This window comes from Lupinus angustifolius, unplaced genomic scaffold (assembly GCF_001865875.1).
Source record: "Lupinus angustifolius cultivar Tanjil unplaced genomic scaffold, LupAngTanjil_v1.0 Scaffold_6_8, whole genome shotgun sequence".
NCBI classification, from domain to species: Eukaryota; Viridiplantae; Streptophyta; class Magnoliopsida; order Fabales; family Fabaceae; genus Lupinus; species Lupinus angustifolius.
In genome coordinates this window covers 1-18,473 of record NW_017717445.1, presented here as the reverse complement: position 1 = coordinate 18,473, position 18,473 = coordinate 1, and the positions used below count along the sequence as shown (strand labels likewise).

Sequence of the window (18,473 nt, the reverse complement as noted above, 5' to 3'; positions counted from 1 at the left end):
TATTGAGTGTTAGAGAGTGATCAACTACATAGAGAGTACATACTATTTATAGAAACAAGTTAGTAACAGAAAAAACTAACTTTTTGTTTATAGTAGGAATTAACAAAATACTTAACACTCCCCCTTAATTCATATCTATTACAAGCACGTAACATTCAACAATTTTCTCAATTCTCTAAACCTCTCTGTTTTCAAAGACTTAGTCATATGTCTGCAATTTGCAACTCAGTTTTGCAATGCTTCAAGCCAATCTTCCCTTTTTCAACTTGATCCCTTAGAAAGTGATACTTCCTTTCAATGTGTTTGCTTCTTCCGTGTGTCACTGGATTTTTAGCAAGGTTTATGGCAGACTTGTTGTCTACCCTCAGCTCCATTGCTCCTTCGAAACCAATGCTCCATTCATCAAGCAATGAAATTAGCCACAAGGCTTGGCACACCGCATGACATGCTGATATATACTCTACTTCACACGTTGATAGAGCCACGACTTCTTGCTTTTTGGAGCACCATGAGATTGGTGAGTTACCAAGTAGGAATACATATCCCATAGTGCTCTTCCTTTCCAGCAAATCTCCACACCAATCCGAATCAGAGTATGCCAATAGCTGTAAATTACCCTTCTGAGATTGGTTGGAGAGCAATACTCCAAAACTGCTTGTACCTTTCACATACCTTAGTATTCGTTTAGCTGTAGTTAAGTGAGACTTTCTAGGACTACTCATGAACTTGCTTATCAAGCCAACACTGTAAGTAATTTCTGGCCTGGTGTTGCATATAAATCTAAGGCAGCCAACCATTTGCCTGAATAGAGTGCCATCTACTTCTGATTCATGTTCCATCTTATGCAGTTTCAGATTTACTTCTGCAGGTGAGTCTGCAGAATTTCAATCTACCATGTGAAACTTGTTTAGTACATCTTGAATGTACTTATTTTGGTGCATTAATACTCCATCACCCACTTGTTGAAATTGTATGCCAAGAAAGTATGACAACTTCCCCCTATCAGTCATCTCGAATTCGGATTTTAGGCTCAGCTTGACATCTTCAATTCCTTCTAGATTGTTGCCAGTGATGAGTAAATCATCTACATACAAACAGATGAGTAGGATATCATGGTTTTTTATGGTTTTAACATATACACCATGTTCTACATCACATTTCTTGAAACCTGTTTTGTGAAAGAAGGTATTAATTCTTTTATTCCAAGCCCTTGGTGCTTTTCTCAAGCCATATAGAGCTTTTCTCAGTTTGTACACCTTGTCTTCACTTCCTTCTATGACAAACTCTGGAGGCTGATGAACATAGACCCTTTCTTGTAGTGGACCATTGAGAAATGCGGATTTGACATCCAATTGCCACATTTCCCACTGGTTTTTGCTTGCTAGTGCTACAATTAGTCTATCTGTTTCTAATCTTGCAACTGGTGCGAAAACTTCTGAAAAATCAACCCCTTCCTTTTGCATAAAGCCCTTTGCTACCAACTTGGCTTTATATTTTGCAGTAGTGCCATCAAGGTTCACTTTTGTCTTGAAAACCCATCTTACAACAATAGGTTTCTTATCAATTGGTGGTTGCAACCAGGTCCCAAGTCTGATTTTTGTTGATTGATTTGAGTTCTTCTAGCATAGCTTCTTTCCATACGTTGCTATTCACTGCCTCATCAACTGTGATTGGATCTGCATCAGCAAATAGAGCAGTGAATTGAGCTAATTCTCCTTCATCATTGATGGTGTCATCAGGTGAGATCAAGCAGTCTCTCAATCTGGCAGGTAGGTGTCTAGCTCTTGTGGGTCTTCCTGTGTGTGATTCAATATCTGTTGTATCAGTATGAGCCTCATTTTCAATCTCAACTTGTGACTTACTAAGGTCATGTTCACTCCAGTCAAGGGAAATTGTTTGTATAGCAGATTCTCTCCATTGATTCCCCTCCTTCCAGGAACTTGACTCAATGAAATACACATCCCTGTTGTACATCACCTGATTTGTCTTTGGATTAAACAGTTTGTAGGAGCCACTTGGATGATAGCCAACAAAAACCATGGCTTCACTCCTGTCATCTAGTTTTTTTCTTCTTTGTTCAGGTATGTGTTTGTAGCATAGTGACCCAAAGATCTTGAAGTGTTTGATTAAAGACTTCCTTCCAGTCCACAACTCTTCAGGAACCTTTGGTGTTATCCTATTTGTTGGGCAGTGATTGAGAACATAGGCTACAGTTGTTGCAGCTTCACCCCAGAGACCTTGTGGTAAGTCTCTACTCCTTAGCATGATCCTTACCATATTCAGGATAGTTTTATTTCTTCTCTCAGCAATCTCATTGTGTTGAGGGGTGTATGGAGCAGTTATTTCATGGATGATGCCATTTTCTCTGCAAAAGTCCTCAAATTTTTTGGATGTGAATTCTCCCCTTCCATATGTCCTTAGAATTCTGAGTGATTTCTCAGCTTGTTTTTCAGCCATGCACTTAAAGAACTTGAAAGTGACAAATGCATCACTCTTTGCTTTGATCAGGTATAGCCAAATTTTCCTGCTGAATTCATCCACAAATGTGATGAAATACTTATTCCCTCATAGTGATGGAACCTCAAGTGGGCCACATACATCAGAGTATACTACTTGAAGCAAGTTGGTGGCTCTTGATGCGGTATAATTGTTGAACACTGATCTTGGTTGTTTGTTGATCAAGCAATAGTCACACACCTTTTTTGGCATTTGAATAGAGGGTAAGCCCGAGACCATTTCCTTTGACTTCATTAGACTCAGGTCCTTGAAGTTGAGGTGACCTAGTCTCATATGCCACAACCAAGAGTCATTAGATAACAATTCAACATTAAGGCATTGAGATTCAATTGCATTGAGAGTTACCTGAAAGGTTCTGTTCTGAGTTAGGGGAACTTTCATGACTTTTCTTGCACTAGAGTCAAGAACCTCTAGATATCCACTCTGCATTTTGACTGAGAAGCCTTTCTCAATTAATTGTCCCAAGCTTATGAGGTTGTTCTTCATATTAGGCACAAAAAACACATCAGTTAGCATTGCCTTTTTTCCATCATTCCTTCTTATTACCACATCTCTTGTACCCTCTGCCTAGATTAGCCTGTTATCAGCAAACCTAACCTTACTTCTCTTGTTTGGATTGAAGTTGACAAGCCAATCTCTGTGGCCTGTCATATGATTTGAACACCCTGAATCAATATACCAGACTTCCTCACTAGTGTCCTTCTGGTTTGTGATCATCATTAGTAGGACAGGGCTTTCATATTCTTTATATTCAAACTCTTCTTTTACCATGTGTGCCTCACTGTGATGTCTGCCCTGTAGAGTAGCTTGGCTTGGTGCTTGACATTCATTCGAAAAATGTCCAACCTTATTGCAGTTGAAGCATTTGATCTTCTTTCTGTCTATCTTCCTCTTCCCCCTCTCCAACTGTTATTTCCTCCTCTTCTAGTGAAGTTTATAGACTGTCCAGAATCAAGTCTTTCTTGATCTTTGCTTGAGTTTCTTTCCCTTTGGTCTCTACCTCGGTTTCTATTGCTACCCCTACCATAATAGCTTCCCTTCTTGGAAGTTTGGGCCTGCAAAGCTTGTTAAATTGGTTTCTCTGTTACTCTTTCTATGAGCCTCTGCTCATGACTCATGAGCCTCTGCTCATGACTCATGAGCCTCAAGGGAGCCTTGGAGTTCCTCAACCTTTAAGTCTTCAATTTTCTTGGACTCTTCAATAACTACTACAATATGATCAAAATTTGGAGTTAAGGTCCTTAGGATCTTCTCTACTATTGTTTGATCAGAGATCACTTCACCATAAGCTTTCATTGCATTGGTGTGACTAATGATCCTATTGAAGAATTGTGCCACTTTTTCACTAGGTTCCATTTGCATTAATTCACATTGTCTTCTCATTGTCTGCAATCTAACTTTCTTCAACTGTTCTGCCCCTTTATTGCACTTTTCCAGAATTCTCCAAGCTTCTTGAGAAGATTTTGCTGCAGCAATCTTCTCAAAATGTGCCTCATCAACGCATTGATGGAGTAAGCACATAGCCTTGCAGTCTTTCCTTCTGTTTTCCTTGTAACTAAGCCTTTGTTGCTCATTTGCTTCTGCAGTGAGGTCAGAGTATCCATCTTCCACTATCTCTGCTATTTCTTGGAACCCGAAGATGGCTTTCATCTGGATGTTCCATCGATTCCAATTTTTTCCATAAAGAATTGGAAGGTTTGTTTGGAAGTTTGAAGTAGATCCTATTTGATGGTGTAGAAGAAAACAAAGAAGAAGAGGTGGTGTTGATGAGATGAGGCAGAGGAATGAAAAGAAGAGAGAAGGATGAGTGAGTCCCTTTGGATCTTGTTAGTGCTCTTGATACCAGTTTGTTGGGGAAATGAAGAATGGAATGAATGTGCAAGAAGAAAGAGTGAATGATTGTCAGAGGAGAAGAATGAATCAATGTATATAAAACTTGTATTGAGTGTTAGAGAGGGATCAACTACATAGAGAGTACATACTATTTATAGAAACAAGTTAGTAACAGAAAAAACTAACTTTCTGTTTATAGTAGGAATTAACAAAATGCTTAACAAGTCCAAATACTACATACATATAGTACTAAGAGCATCCACAGTTGTTATTCTTAAGGTCGTTCTTAACATAAGAAAAATATTTTTATTCTGTTCTCCACTGTATTCTTATTTCTTGTGTTTTGTTCTTTAAGTAAGAACAAAAGTGTCTAAATAAGAACACTCATTGTTAGGAGAGAAAAATAATGAAAATACATAATCCAAGAATAAATACAAGCACAAGCATATCCAAAAACATCAAAACATCTAAAATCATTACAAAAAATTTAAATTTTGCAGAAACGAAAATTCCACTGATTACATGTATGTCAACAACAAAATTATATATCTTTTATTTATAATTGATTTATAATAAATTATAACAATTTTTAATTTATTAATAAATAAGTAATTATTCTTAATATTTTGCTATATTTATTATAAAATATAAAAATGTATAGTAGGATGTGAGACCCAAATAAAAATAAGAATAATGTTTGTCATTGTATAGAAAAAGTAGATATTTCTTATTTTGTGAGGAGTTGTAATAAATTATAAAATATTGTGTGAAACTCAAATAAGAATGAAAATGTTGTTCTCCATTGTAGATGCTCTAAGAAAGTGGATTGCAATGTTATTAAACTCGGACCAGTCAATGACTCGGTCAGAGTACTGGGCCAATGAGTCAATGGTCCAATCAATGCGTCAATGGTTGGACCGGTTAACTCAATTTACATTAAAATTCTAAAAATTAATGATACTATATAACTATATTTAATAATTGTGTAGTCAAAATTTTAAAAAACATTAGTGTACCTAATTAAACAATCAAGAAAGAAATTTTTTAATACTATAAAAGACACAAGCAAGTTGAAAACATGATCAAATAACATATAAACTATACTTTAACTACAACAATTTGGTTGTTTTTTTAATTTGATTGACTCGACTGGTCCAACCGGTCCGACTATCCGAATCATCAGTTTTAGGTTTAAACTAACCGAGTCAACCATATTTTAATACAAAACCAGTTAGATGAGAGGTTCGGACCAGTTAAGTGAGAGACTCAGACCGGTTAGATGACTGATTCACGGTTAAACTAGTCGGTTCGAGCCGAGTTTTATAACAATGGGGGAGTGAGTGACTCCTATTTGTAATGAGTTGGATATATTATGATATGACAATGCATGCATATAGGAGGGCCCTACTCCCTTATTTTCTTTCACTTTTGGTGTTTCAATCATTTTTTCCTACTTGTTTTCTTCTGCATGTTGAATTATTTTTTTACAACATTACATTAGTTTTTAAAAGCATACATTGCCTTCACCAAAAATAATTGAAATTTTTACATTGCCATATAATAATTATTTACAATTCTTTTTTAAATTCCACTAAGTATTGAAAAGTATAGTTGTGTTCTTCTGAACAGGTACTTTGGATAGTCAACAATTCTTTCCTGTTTGGTGTTCATATCAAGTACCTCCTATAGTAATGATGAAGAAGCATGTGACTAATGCTTGTCTAAAAGAATATTATTACTTTTCTGTTCCATTTTATTTTCTCTTATTTAAAAAGGAAGCACCTTAAAATTAAGAAACTACATAAACCACTGACTATGTGTCTGTAGGTTTGGCAATTTGAGGAAAACGTGAAGTTACTCAGTTATATAGTTATGGATGCTCAAATATTCTCATATTTAAGATAAATAATCAAGACGATATACAGCATTTAATCAATAATGAATATAGTTTATAATTTATAGAGAGTTATTACCTATCTAAATTCTAACCATATGAATTTATGTACTTTAACTTCATATAACCTACTCCCCATATATATCATGTGCTAGCTGATCTACATAGTATGTATTAAATACTGGTGATTTTTGAGATCTAACTAAGAAGCACGCATGCATTCTTTATTTACAAGATACATAACAACACTTAGTAGCACATAGGTAAGGACTATCCAACATTTCAATAAAGGGTTCAACATAGTATAAGCATAAAAAAGGTACACAGCATATATCAAATTTAAATGTTTTTTTTTTGTAAAATAAAAGACCTCGTGTCTAGAGACCCTCAGTAAAACTGGTTTACTCCTATAACCCAAAAAAAAACGAAAGAAAATACAGCATTTAGCTAGTAATGACAACCAAGAAGTGTTTGTGCAGTTTTGCTAAAATTTCTGGATAACAACTGAATTTGCTAGTCCTGCCTGCTGAATAGTCTGAGTATGATCATTCAAAACCTTTGGTGGGAAACCCATCAGCTGAAGTTGATAATTCTGCTGAGACCCAGGTCTAGATGAATCGACAAAGCCGCGGATGTCGTGGATGGTGTGGTTAAGATTAAAAGGTGATATCAAGCGGGTTCCATCAGCTAACCTAATTTGTATTGTGGTTGATGGCAACGATTGATCAACTACGAGAGCAGCAGATGCGGCCGGTGCGCTGTTGAGAGGTGTTGAGGCAACAGTTGGCTCAGGTGCCACTGAAGTAGAGCTGCTTCCCAATGTTCTACCCACCCCCTGAAATGAAACAGGGTGCTGCTTTGCAGGTTCCTGCAAGTGTGACAAAATACACTTCCAATTTATACACTGGACATATGTGATCATTCATAAACAAAGACAAAAGGTAACAAAAAATCATTCATAAACAAAGGACCTCAAATGAATTTCAAAATGCAAAAACTTCAAAAGCTCCAAACTAATAAACAAAGCCAACTGAATTCATCATGGTTTGATAGTAAATTGGACAGAGATAAGCCAAAGAACTAAAACAGAAAACTTACAGGACACTTCTCATTCCTCCTTATGAGGTTCACATTGACAGATGACCTCCTATTGGCAGGTTCAAGTTCTTTAGGGCACTCAGATTTTTTTATGCTCTGCATTCAAACAAAGCAAATATCATCAAACACAAAATAAACATAGATGTAACCAAGAAAGTAATCGTAGCCAAAATATATAATTATCTGAGAGATTCTTACATTGTCCATTATGAGGCTACGAAAACTTACAGGAAACATATATAACAAAATATGCTGGAGGTGGTCATAAATAATTTAAATAACAAATTGCAGTGAACAAAGTTGTAAGCAATTTTTTTGAGATATTACGTTATTCCCTATAGCTAATGCTCAGGAGTTATCTTTTCAGGTCATATGTAACCTCATCACTTCCAGTATTTTTAAACCCACGATTAATTTATGGAATCTAAACTTAAAATGAAGTTACCTCTAAAAACGAGGCATTTTCAGGGTCATCCAAACTCCTCAAAGGTCCATCGTTTACAGTGAAACCATTACTCCAAAAAACAATGTTGTGAACAACAGCCTCAGGTTGCTGAGTAGCAGATTGTACAGTTTCCCCTGAGAGTAATCTGCCAGTTCCAGTAAAGCTAGTTGGCCTTGGAGGTTCCTGTACTTGATCGAGAGGCCTTTCTACAGCTCCAAGTTGCCTAGCTTGATTGAAAATTGCATCGACGTCATTTCCCTTTGTAGGATCTTGGACAAGCATTCCACTGGAGATATAATGCAAAATTAATAATAATCAAGTACCAAATCTAAAACCAACTGTAAATAAATTAGTGATGTCACTAAACTGTATATGTACATTAAATTTAAAAGTTCAGCAAGCATGACTACAGAAGTACTAATCTCACTTAACCAATGAAGTAAATACCTCTTGAAGCCAACAGCTGATATGCAAAATTTAGAAACTTTGTAATCAAGGTAGTCATAACTCATAAGTGAATCTCCCTAAAAAAGTGCTAGGGCTTCTACAAAATTAGAGCATATAAGTGAATATTTTACATCCCACATACGAATTTCCATAAAAAAATATAGATAAGTAGCCATTCGTAACTACATGTACAAAGTTAAAATTAAGCTAAGGAGTCCAATAAGTTCAAATTTGAGAACACAAAATAGCATACACAGTGACAAGAACAATGCTTAAAAGTACTAGTATAGATCTTTAAACAAGTTTTGGACATCAAAAGGATCCCACAATAGGGAAGCATGAAGAAAATCAAGCAATAAAAAACACATTGCTTTTTAGGTTTCTTCCTATATTCTTTAAAAACTTGAGGAGGATATGAAAGGGTTTTCAAAAGTCTGACACCTATACCAAAAAATGTAACCTAAATTATGCAGAAAAGTGCACATCAAAAAATTGGTTTTTCAACATTTAATGCCTTTAACTAAGTTTTCAAATGCTTTCTCCCAAAATTGATTGAGAAAATTCTAAAAGAAATTGGTATAAGATGAACTCCAAGAGCATGCTTTAAAAAGAATAATCTAAAATAATAATCTCTAATTGGGAAGGATTTTCTGTAATACCAAGGCATTATGTGAAAAAAGTGACAATTTTTTTGTAATTGTAAGTGAACCTAAACTCCATGAGGCAACAAGGAAAATAGGGCCACAAATCCAACAATGCCCAACATGTTAGTAGGTAACTAGGTTTCTTAAAAATGTGATAAGGGTTCAATTTCTGCCCAAGAAAAGGGTTTGTGGAGGTCATCAATGCCACACATCAAAACAGCCAATGTAAACATACAATCAAAAAGAAGAGAAACAGAAGAATAATGACACCAAAACATGAGGAGAAAATGAAGCAGAGCAGCACTAAGTTTAACTCTCGTTTCATGAATGGGCGATGGCATCGACACTCTGATTTGCCTATTTACACACTTTTCTACCTGATCACGATTTTTGTTTTGTAGAATTGGTGATTGCTTAATGAGAAGTGTGGATAGGCAAATTGGACTGTCAATTGCCCCACCCTTCATATATGCATAATCCATGGTAGAACTTTCAAAAAGTCCAAACACCTGTTCCAATAATCTAACCTAGTTCTTAACAAGTTAACTCTCATCATCACAACAGCAATAATTGGTAAGGTAACAATTAACTCTCATCATCACAACAGGACAAATTCATGAATCCAAAGTGATATAAAAAAATTGTGAACTAAAACTTGCCAGAATTACTAAAGATACGGACTTAACTCCAAGAAGATCAACTAATATAATATAGATTTGGCATAAAGAAGTAAAAGAGCCATAAACTGATGTACAAATATTTTTATCATAGCAAATTACAATTAACCCTAATCAAATCCTAGCTAACGTATACGCAGTACAAAAACCCTAAATCATTACTAAACAATTTGAAGAACCAGCGACTACCCATTTCAATTGGATCAATAAAACATATATTAGAACTCGAAAGTTTGAATTTTGGAAAGGATTTGGAGTACCTCTTCTCGCCACCGGTGTAATACTCCTGAGGGGCATCGGAGTCGCTGTCGGAATCGGCGGAGGGACGGTTGAGATCGGAGAGGGTGCGGATTCTGGGAGCTCCGCTGGTGGAAGGTTTTGATGCCTTCTTGTTGTCACGTGACGCCATTCGTTTCTTCACAACACAGCAACACAAAGAGAGAGAAAGAGAGAGAGAGAGTGAAACTGTGTTTTTCTACCTCGTGTTGCGAACCTTATATATCACGCGCAGTAGAACCGCGTATGTAATGGACTTCATGTATCACACACATAATAATGTGGTTGATTACACCACTACTCTTGTAAGATATATAACTGTAATTTCGTCGTAAAGAAAAAATGGTAACGATTATAATTATGTTTAATAAAATACAATATCTAATAATATAAGATTTAATATGCACTAATTATTTTGGTTATTTATAATATAATATAAAAATGATTTAACCACATTCTTAGAGTTACTCATGAACAAAAAGAATAAAAAATATATATATTGAATTTTATATTATTTTAACTAAACTTTACAATGAACAACATTTTGTTTAACTTAATTATAGTCGTCATCATTTTTGTCTAAAAAATTACAATTATCTTTTCTATACGAATAATGAGTGTATCATATGTATATAAGTAGGGAAGTTTATGTAGACTTAAGAAAATGAAGGTAATTTCTATAATTTCACTAAAACTCAAGAAGTGTGAGTATAATTTGAGAGTGCAAAGCGTCAAGGATTGCATTAGCAATGTTTGCCTATGTTTTGATGAAGACAAGAAATTAGTTAAAACTCAAGTGATGTCTTATTAGACTTTTGTTATAATTCTTTATTATCTTTTTAGAAGTCTAAGATGCTTGCCATAGATATTGAGTCTAGGTTAGGTAAACCTAGGTGTGAGTCTCACAAGACTTAATAAAGTAATTAATCCACTAAAATGAGACATCATCTAGAAATATATGATAATTAGGTTCATGCATTTATATACATTGATTTTATGCATTAAAGGTATTATATTTTGGAAATTATGTATGGCATGAGCATATATCATATAAGTAGTTTACCATTTAATCATGTATCAAAAACACACTGGTTAATCGATTAACCCTATGTCTTAATCGATTAACGTGTATGTTTTTATGTTTTTTCAACAACATAACTGAAAAACCGTTTTTAAGAGCCAAAATCTGTTTTGTATAAATATTGGCTAATTGCAGAAATAGCTAAGAAAAAAAAGAAACACATAGAGAAAAGATATAGATCATCATTGTTAGAATCTATTAGAGAGTGTTGAATTAGGAGAAAGATTAGATCATGCTAAGGCTTTAGTTTTCATATTCATCTTGCATGTTTCTTTCAAAAGCTTTCTTGCATCATTCTTGTGTTTCTTGAAAAGAAAAAGATAGTTCTTTAAAGATTGCATATTTTTAGAAACCTCATGCATGAACATTCATATTAGACTATGACGTCTTGTGAGTTCTTGCTTAGGTTTTAGGCTTTGATTTTCATTGTAATATCCGAGTATTAAGTACTCATTCATAACTCAAAGCATTGTTAATTCAAGGATTGGGAAAATCCTAACTGTGGTTAGGTAAGGTGTTCTTCACACAAAGACTTGGAGGTCTTAGGATATAAATAGAGTAAATTACACTAACATCCTATAAGTTTTAGTAAAATGATATAAATTATCAATCTCTATATTAAACATACACAAATCACTCCTAATTAATTCATACATTACACTAACTATCTTGGTAAGAGAGATAAGTGCAATTTCTTAAACAAAAAATGATAAAGATTATAATTAAGTCAGCAAAATATGATATATTATAAAAGCAAGTCCAAATACTATAAGAGTCAATATCTTTTCATTATTTTTGGTTTTTTTTGCAAACATAATCAATAATTCCAAGGACATGTTTAAGTCACTCTTATACTATATTATAATTGAGCAAATAATGAATAGACATCTACTCTTATATTATTTGGATTTGCATTCACAATGTACATTATTTTGTTTGACTTAAATTACAGTTGTCACCATTTTTAATTAAAAAATTACACTTATCACTTCTACAAGAATAGTCAGTGTAGTGTATATATATGATTAGGGTAGTTTGTATAAATTTAAAAGAAAGATAGTAATTTGTGTAATTTAACTAAAGCTTAGAGGATGTGAGTATGATTTACTCTATATATTATTAAACTTTTGCCTCGATTAAGGTAACATAATTAATACAATAAAAAACAGTGTTAATTAATTAATAAAGTATATATAAAATTAGAAAATAATTCTAGTATACATATATATATATATATATAATTAGGAGTAGTTTGTGTAGATTTAAAAAAAGAGAAGTAATTTAGATAATTTCATTAAAACTTAGGAGATGTGAGTGTAATTTATCCTATATATTATTAAACTATTGCATAAATTAAGGAAAGATAATTAATACAATAAAAAAATAAGTTTATTAATTAATAAAGTATTTATAAAATTAGAAAATACCTATAGTATATATATAATTAGGGGTGATTTGTATAGACTTAAAAAATTGAGAGATAATTTGTATAATTTCACAAAAATTCATGGGTGTCAGTATAATTTACTCTATATATTATTAAACTTTTGCATCAATTAAGTTAAGATATTTAATACAATAAAGTATTTATAAAATTAGAAAATACTTCTATAGTATATTAACATTGAAAACATTAGATAAAAAATAGAATAAATTAGAGTGACATCCTCCGAGCTTTAGTAAAATGACACAAATCATAAATCTCTTTATTAAACTTACACAAATTATCCCTAATTATATACATACATTTCACTGACTATCCCTTTAAGAAAGATAAGTACAATTTCTTAAACAAAAAATGGTGATGAGTGTAATTAAGTCAATCAAAATATGGTATATTATGAAAACATGTACAAATAGTATAAGAGTCAATGACTAACATTATTTTTGATTCTTTGCAAACATAAACAATAATTCTGAGATGCTTAAGTCACTATTATATTATATTATAACTGAGAAAAATAATGAATAGATATGAACTATTATATTATTTGGATTTGTCTTTACAATGTATAATATTTTGTTTGACTTAAATTATAGTCGTCATCATTTTTATTTGAAAAATTACAATTATACTTCTACAAGGACAATCAATATAGTGTATGTATATGATTAGAGGTAGCTTGTATATATTTAATAAATGGAGGGATTATTTGTGTAATTTTATTAAAACTTAGAAAATGTCAGTATTATTTACTCTATATATTTTATTAAAATTTTGCATCAATTAAGGTAAGATAATTAATACAATAAAAAACTAAGTTAATGAAATAATAAAGTATTTATAAAATTAGAAAAAACTTATAGTTTTTATATAATTAGAGGTAGTTTGTGTAGACTAAAAAAGATAGAGGTAATTTATGTAATTGCACTAAAACTTATAACATGTCAGAATAATTTACTCTATATATTATTAAACTTTTGCGTCGATTAAGGTAAGATAATTAATACAATAAAAAACTAAGTTAATGAATTAATAAAGTATTTATAAAATTAGAAAATTACTTCTATAGTATATTAAAATTAAAAATATGTGATAAAAAATAGAGTAAATTAGAAAGACATCCTCTAAGCTTTAGTAAAATGACACAAATCATCAATCTCTTTATTAAACCTACACAAATCACCCTTAATTATATACATACTTTATATTGATTATCCTTATAAGAGATATAAGTGCAATTTCTTATACAAAAAGGGTGACGAGTGTTATTAAGTCAAATAAAATATGATAAGTTTAAATAGTATAAAAGTCAATATTGTAAGACTGTGAATTTTCTGTGGATGTTTTATTAATTATTTATTTTAACAACGATTAATTTTAGAAATTAATCTCTATTGAATTAGACTAAACCGTAGTTGAGTGTTAGTCTTATTTTGTGATTTCCTATTTTGTACTAAATTTTCTTAATTTTCTGCGACAGAAAGTTTTTGAGCTGCTGTCGGACCCAAATTCGTTCGAATTCGGCCCAATAACGTGTTTTTGAGTTCCATAACTCAGAGTCGAATTACGATTATGCCATTGGCTTCGAAATGTTATTTCGAGTCAAGATAGACATCAAGTTTGTCCAGAACGTATTTCTAAATATTTTTCACTCCGAATTCCATGTTTCGAAGGTCTAACTGTAAATCAAAGTCGGAAGATTTTTAATATCCGACTGAGTATTAGCTTACAATAATTGAGCATGGTTTATTCGCGAATGTTTCTTCGAAAAGGTCACATTGTTTTCATGTAAGAGGCTTGCTTGTGGAACAAGCAAAAATACATATTCTCTTACACAAAATCCCTAAAATCACTCACATATCTCTTACACAAAATACTTTTTGAAAAACCATTGACTTATCTCCCCAAATCTGATTTCGCTCTTTAAGGAGCCAAACCCTAGCTAAGAGAATACCTTGGCATTTTCAAACTCTTCTTCACTTTGCATTCTCTAAGAACTCTCAAGGTAGTTCTTCATGATTTTTCATTCTGATTTATTCATCTCTTAACATCTAACCATTAGATGTTTATGAAATTTGAGTATGATGTTTATATGTATGTTATGAACATTTTTCAGCCGTTGAAATGTTCTAAATACCTTCCTAACTCTTTTTATGTTTAAAACTCCAAATAGATATTTTCTTGAACTTAGAAAGTTACTTTGAAACCATGAACTCTTTGTGTTCACGGGGCTGTTTTTTTTTTAATGTTTAGAAAGTTTGTATGTTTGTTGGTATTTGAACATGGTTAAAGGTTATGGTTGTATATCAAATGAACCTTTAAGGATTTTTCCTAACCATGCAAAGTTTGGACTTTTCCACTTATTTTTGGCTTGAAAAACCATAGTCTTGGACAAGTTTAGAATAGTATATTTTTAATGTTGAAGTTTGATTTTGTTTCAAAGGGGATGATTTTGTTATCAAATGAACCTTTTAAATGTTTAATGATAAGTTGAAAGAGCAAAGCTGTCCTTAACATTAGGTCTAAATCATGGCCTATACGTGTGTAGGAAAAGTTTAGTTTCTAACTTTGAAATCCACAATGTTTATGGATGAGTTTTGTGAAAAAGTGTTGTTTTAGAATATTATGAGTTAAAAGTTGGTCAGTAAATGATATTCTTTGACTTTCAAGTTCAAGTAATAATTTGGAGTAAAAGATGACTTATAAAAGTCTTGACTTTATAAACTTAAAGTATTATGAAGTAAAGGATGATTGATTTGATGTAGGATGAACATTGATAAGGTAAGCTTACTTTAAAGTGGTAAGTGTAACTTAAGAAATGTTGATTTTAAATGTTGTTTTAAGCATGAGATCAACACTATCAAGAAGGTGTTGAAATGACCATGAAAACCTATCACGCAAAATATGGAATCTACTTAAGATGACATACTTTAAAGTGGTAAGATCAACTTGGGAGATATGGATTTAAAAGTGTAGACTTGGATTACCAAACTTACCTTAAAATGGTGAAGTATGGCTGAAAAGTCTCCATGAAAATATAAATCTATGAAATGATAAAAGTGTAAACTTTATTAAAAACTTATCTTGGAAAACGCTGGATATCGGAAATAAGACTTTCGATGATAAAGGATGGTTCAAAAATATGAATCTTGGACTTGATGGATGAAAGTCTTTGAGTTCATGAAATAGATTACAGTGTTAAATAGTGTTTTTACTTTAGAGTTATCATGTAAAATTTACTCGCAAATCACTAAATTGTTTTGTGTGTTTAGTTTCGAAGCTTTTGAAGTTGGACAATCAACCCAATCTCTTGTAAAGGAAATTGACCATGCAACAACCTAAGGTGAGGGAGAATACATCGTGACATAGTGGTGTCCGAATATGACACCCGAATCTCCTAAACTATCTCAAAACTTTGGAGTTATATTTGTGTATTAAGAAAGCCCGTACTTAATCAATTATTTTGTGTGCCTGGATTTTGTACGGATACTTTCTTAACTTGTTTGATTAGGATAGCTTAAAATATCAATTATTATGGTGGCTATCCATGAAGGAACACCACTCGAGAAACTAAAATGCAATGAGATCGAAAACAACGGAGAGTTTCGATCCGGTAGCCCAAAAGGGCGATGAAAATGGTCATAGTAACTGGACCACCTCGCCCGGGTGTGCCAGCCTCGCTCGGGCGAGGGAGAAACAAAGAAGAATGGATCCAAATAGTGCTTGGGCGAGCCAGCCTTGCGTGGGCGAGGGCCAGACAACCTGTTTTTGGCGTTTTTGGCGCCCGGGCGACCATACCTCGCCTGGGCAAGTCCAGGCAGGTATTTTGATCAGTTTGTTTGTGGATTTTTAGCTTCAGCGGCAGTCCCCTCGCTCGAGCGAGAACCATGCAGGAAATTGAGTCTGTTTTGATGAATTGGTCGCTTGAGCGACAATCTCTCGTTTGGGCAAAAGACAAACAATAATTTTGACTAATTGCAATTTTTTGATTGCTTAGGCAATAGCCCTAGCATGGGTGTGAAGTGTATTTACCCTTGGGAAAGACCGTGACTCAGATGATTGAACCCGGTGGCCAAAATCGATATACTTATACAAGTACCTTTGTTCTTGCGCCTATTTAGGGCAAGGTTTCCGACTGTGATGTCGTGATTAGGGCGATGCCCAAAAAAAGGATTACATGATACCAACAGCGAGGTCGTCTAACCGTAAGAGGCTTGGCCATGTGGCCATCCAGGGTGATTCAACGATAGTTCGTAGTGGTAGTGATGTTATTCCTCTATTTACGTGTTGACGTAAGATCGGGTCCCACGAGAAACATTCCTCTGGGAGATGTTTTAGGTTGGCCCGATCATATAAAATAATGATTAAAAGATTTAATCGGCTAACCTCGGTTAGTGTGCATACTCATTATGGATAATGAAGTAGTGGAGAGGAAATTTACGGGAGATGAACAAGCCCCGAGATGTTGAGAGGGACGACGATGGCTGTGGTTCGTCAGCAAAATCTTGAGGGTGAGTCTAGCTGAGACGAGTCCCTTGTATTCTTGGATGAGGTATTCTGTTGGATCGCACAGTTCTCACAGTGTAAACTAGACGATATCTGACAACCCCTCTTTGCAATCAGGATCAATGAGAGGGATGCCTAGAAAGTGTTTGATACGACATCATCTTGAAATGGACAGTTCTTCGGAATAGATCAATCACATATCCTTGCGAGGAATAATTTTGGTGCTTCAAATCGTCTTGTTATGGGACCCATACTCTTGGTTATTTCCGAATAGTATATTGGGAGGATATTGTTGAAATGATGGATGAAACAAGCATAACATTCATACATTGAGATTGTGGACTTTGATCCTCATAATATGAGATTATAACATCATTCATCATTGTGCATTTTTATATGTGATGTATATATTATGTTTATTATGCGTGTCTGTCTGGATGTGATATTCCGTGTAATTCCATGCCGTCAATGAGTATTATTCATTAGATGTCTTACTCCCTCTTCTTTTTGTTTGTCTTCTATTCGCGTTTTGTTCAGATGGATTGTTTTACGAGGATTCAGAGTTACCGCTTCTCGATGTCCCAAGAGGGGGCATGGAGGATTGAGGGAGATCAGTACACCTACGCAAGCCCTTACGACTTAGATCTGTGTAGGGTACTTTTTGATGTGCTGGATGTCTCAACCTTTTGTGTAATTTCAGTTTGGGCGAATATTTCTCCCGCCTTGTATTTCGTACAGATAGTTTCCGTTATTAAATGAAGTATTTTCAAAGTTATATTGTGTTATTTTTTGTTACCATTAGGTAACGGTTTTTGATTTTCCGCAATGTATGTTACTTAAAGTGATGTCCCGAAAAAGAAATGAATATAAAGATGATAAGTTTAAGTTACATTATCCAAATTTTTTTTTACCCATTTTTGGGCATTATATTTATGGAGTAATTTTCGGGGCGTTACAAATGTCCATTCTTTATTTTTGGTTCTTTGCAAATAGAATCAATAATTCTAAGGAGGTGTTTAAGTCATTCTTATACTATATGATAAATGAGCAAAATAATGAATTGACATTGACTCTTATATTATTTGCATTTGTCTTCACATTGTACAATATTTTGTTTGACTTAAATTACACTCGTCACCATTTTAATTTAAAAATTACAATTATCACTTCTACAAAGATAATCATTTTAGTGTATGTATATGATTAGGGATAATTTATGTAGATTTAAAAAAGAGAGTGATAATTTGTATAATTTTACTAAAACTTAAAGGATTTTAGTATAATATACTATTTATATTATTAAACTTTTGCATCGTTTAGGGTAAGATAATTAATAGAATAAAAAACTAAGTTAATGAATTAATAAAGTATTTATAAAATTAAAATAATACTTCTAGTGTATATATATAATTAGTGGTAGTTTGTGATGATTTAAAAAAGGATGAGTAATTTATGTATTTTCATTAAAATTTAGGGGTGTAAGTATAATTTACTCTATATATTAGTAAACTATTGTATCAATTAAGCTAAGATAATTAATACAATAACAAACTAAGTTAATTAATTAATCAAGTATTTATAAAATTAGAAAATACTTATAGTGCATATATA

The 18,473-nt window shown here is 33.0% G+C and overlaps 1 protein-coding gene across 1 annotated transcript; it reads right to left on the bottom strand.

Moving 5' to 3' along the window:
* Positions 1 to 6,504: 6,504 nt before the first annotated feature.
* LOC109337404 (plant UBX domain-containing protein 4-like) lies at positions 6,505 to 10,020 on the bottom strand. Its single transcript, XM_019574374.1, has 4 exons — positions 9,816 to 10,020; positions 7,788 to 8,073; positions 7,343 to 7,438; positions 6,505 to 7,112 (listed from the first exon to the last, which is right to left on the bottom strand). Exons 1-4 carry the CDS (start codon positions 9,962 to 9,964, stop codon positions 6,729 to 6,731), a joined length of 915 nt encoding a protein of 304 aa, XP_019429919.1. The 5' UTR covers positions 9,965 to 10,020; the 3' UTR covers positions 6,505 to 6,728.
* Between the last annotated feature and the right edge of the window lie 8,453 nt (positions 10,021 to 18,473).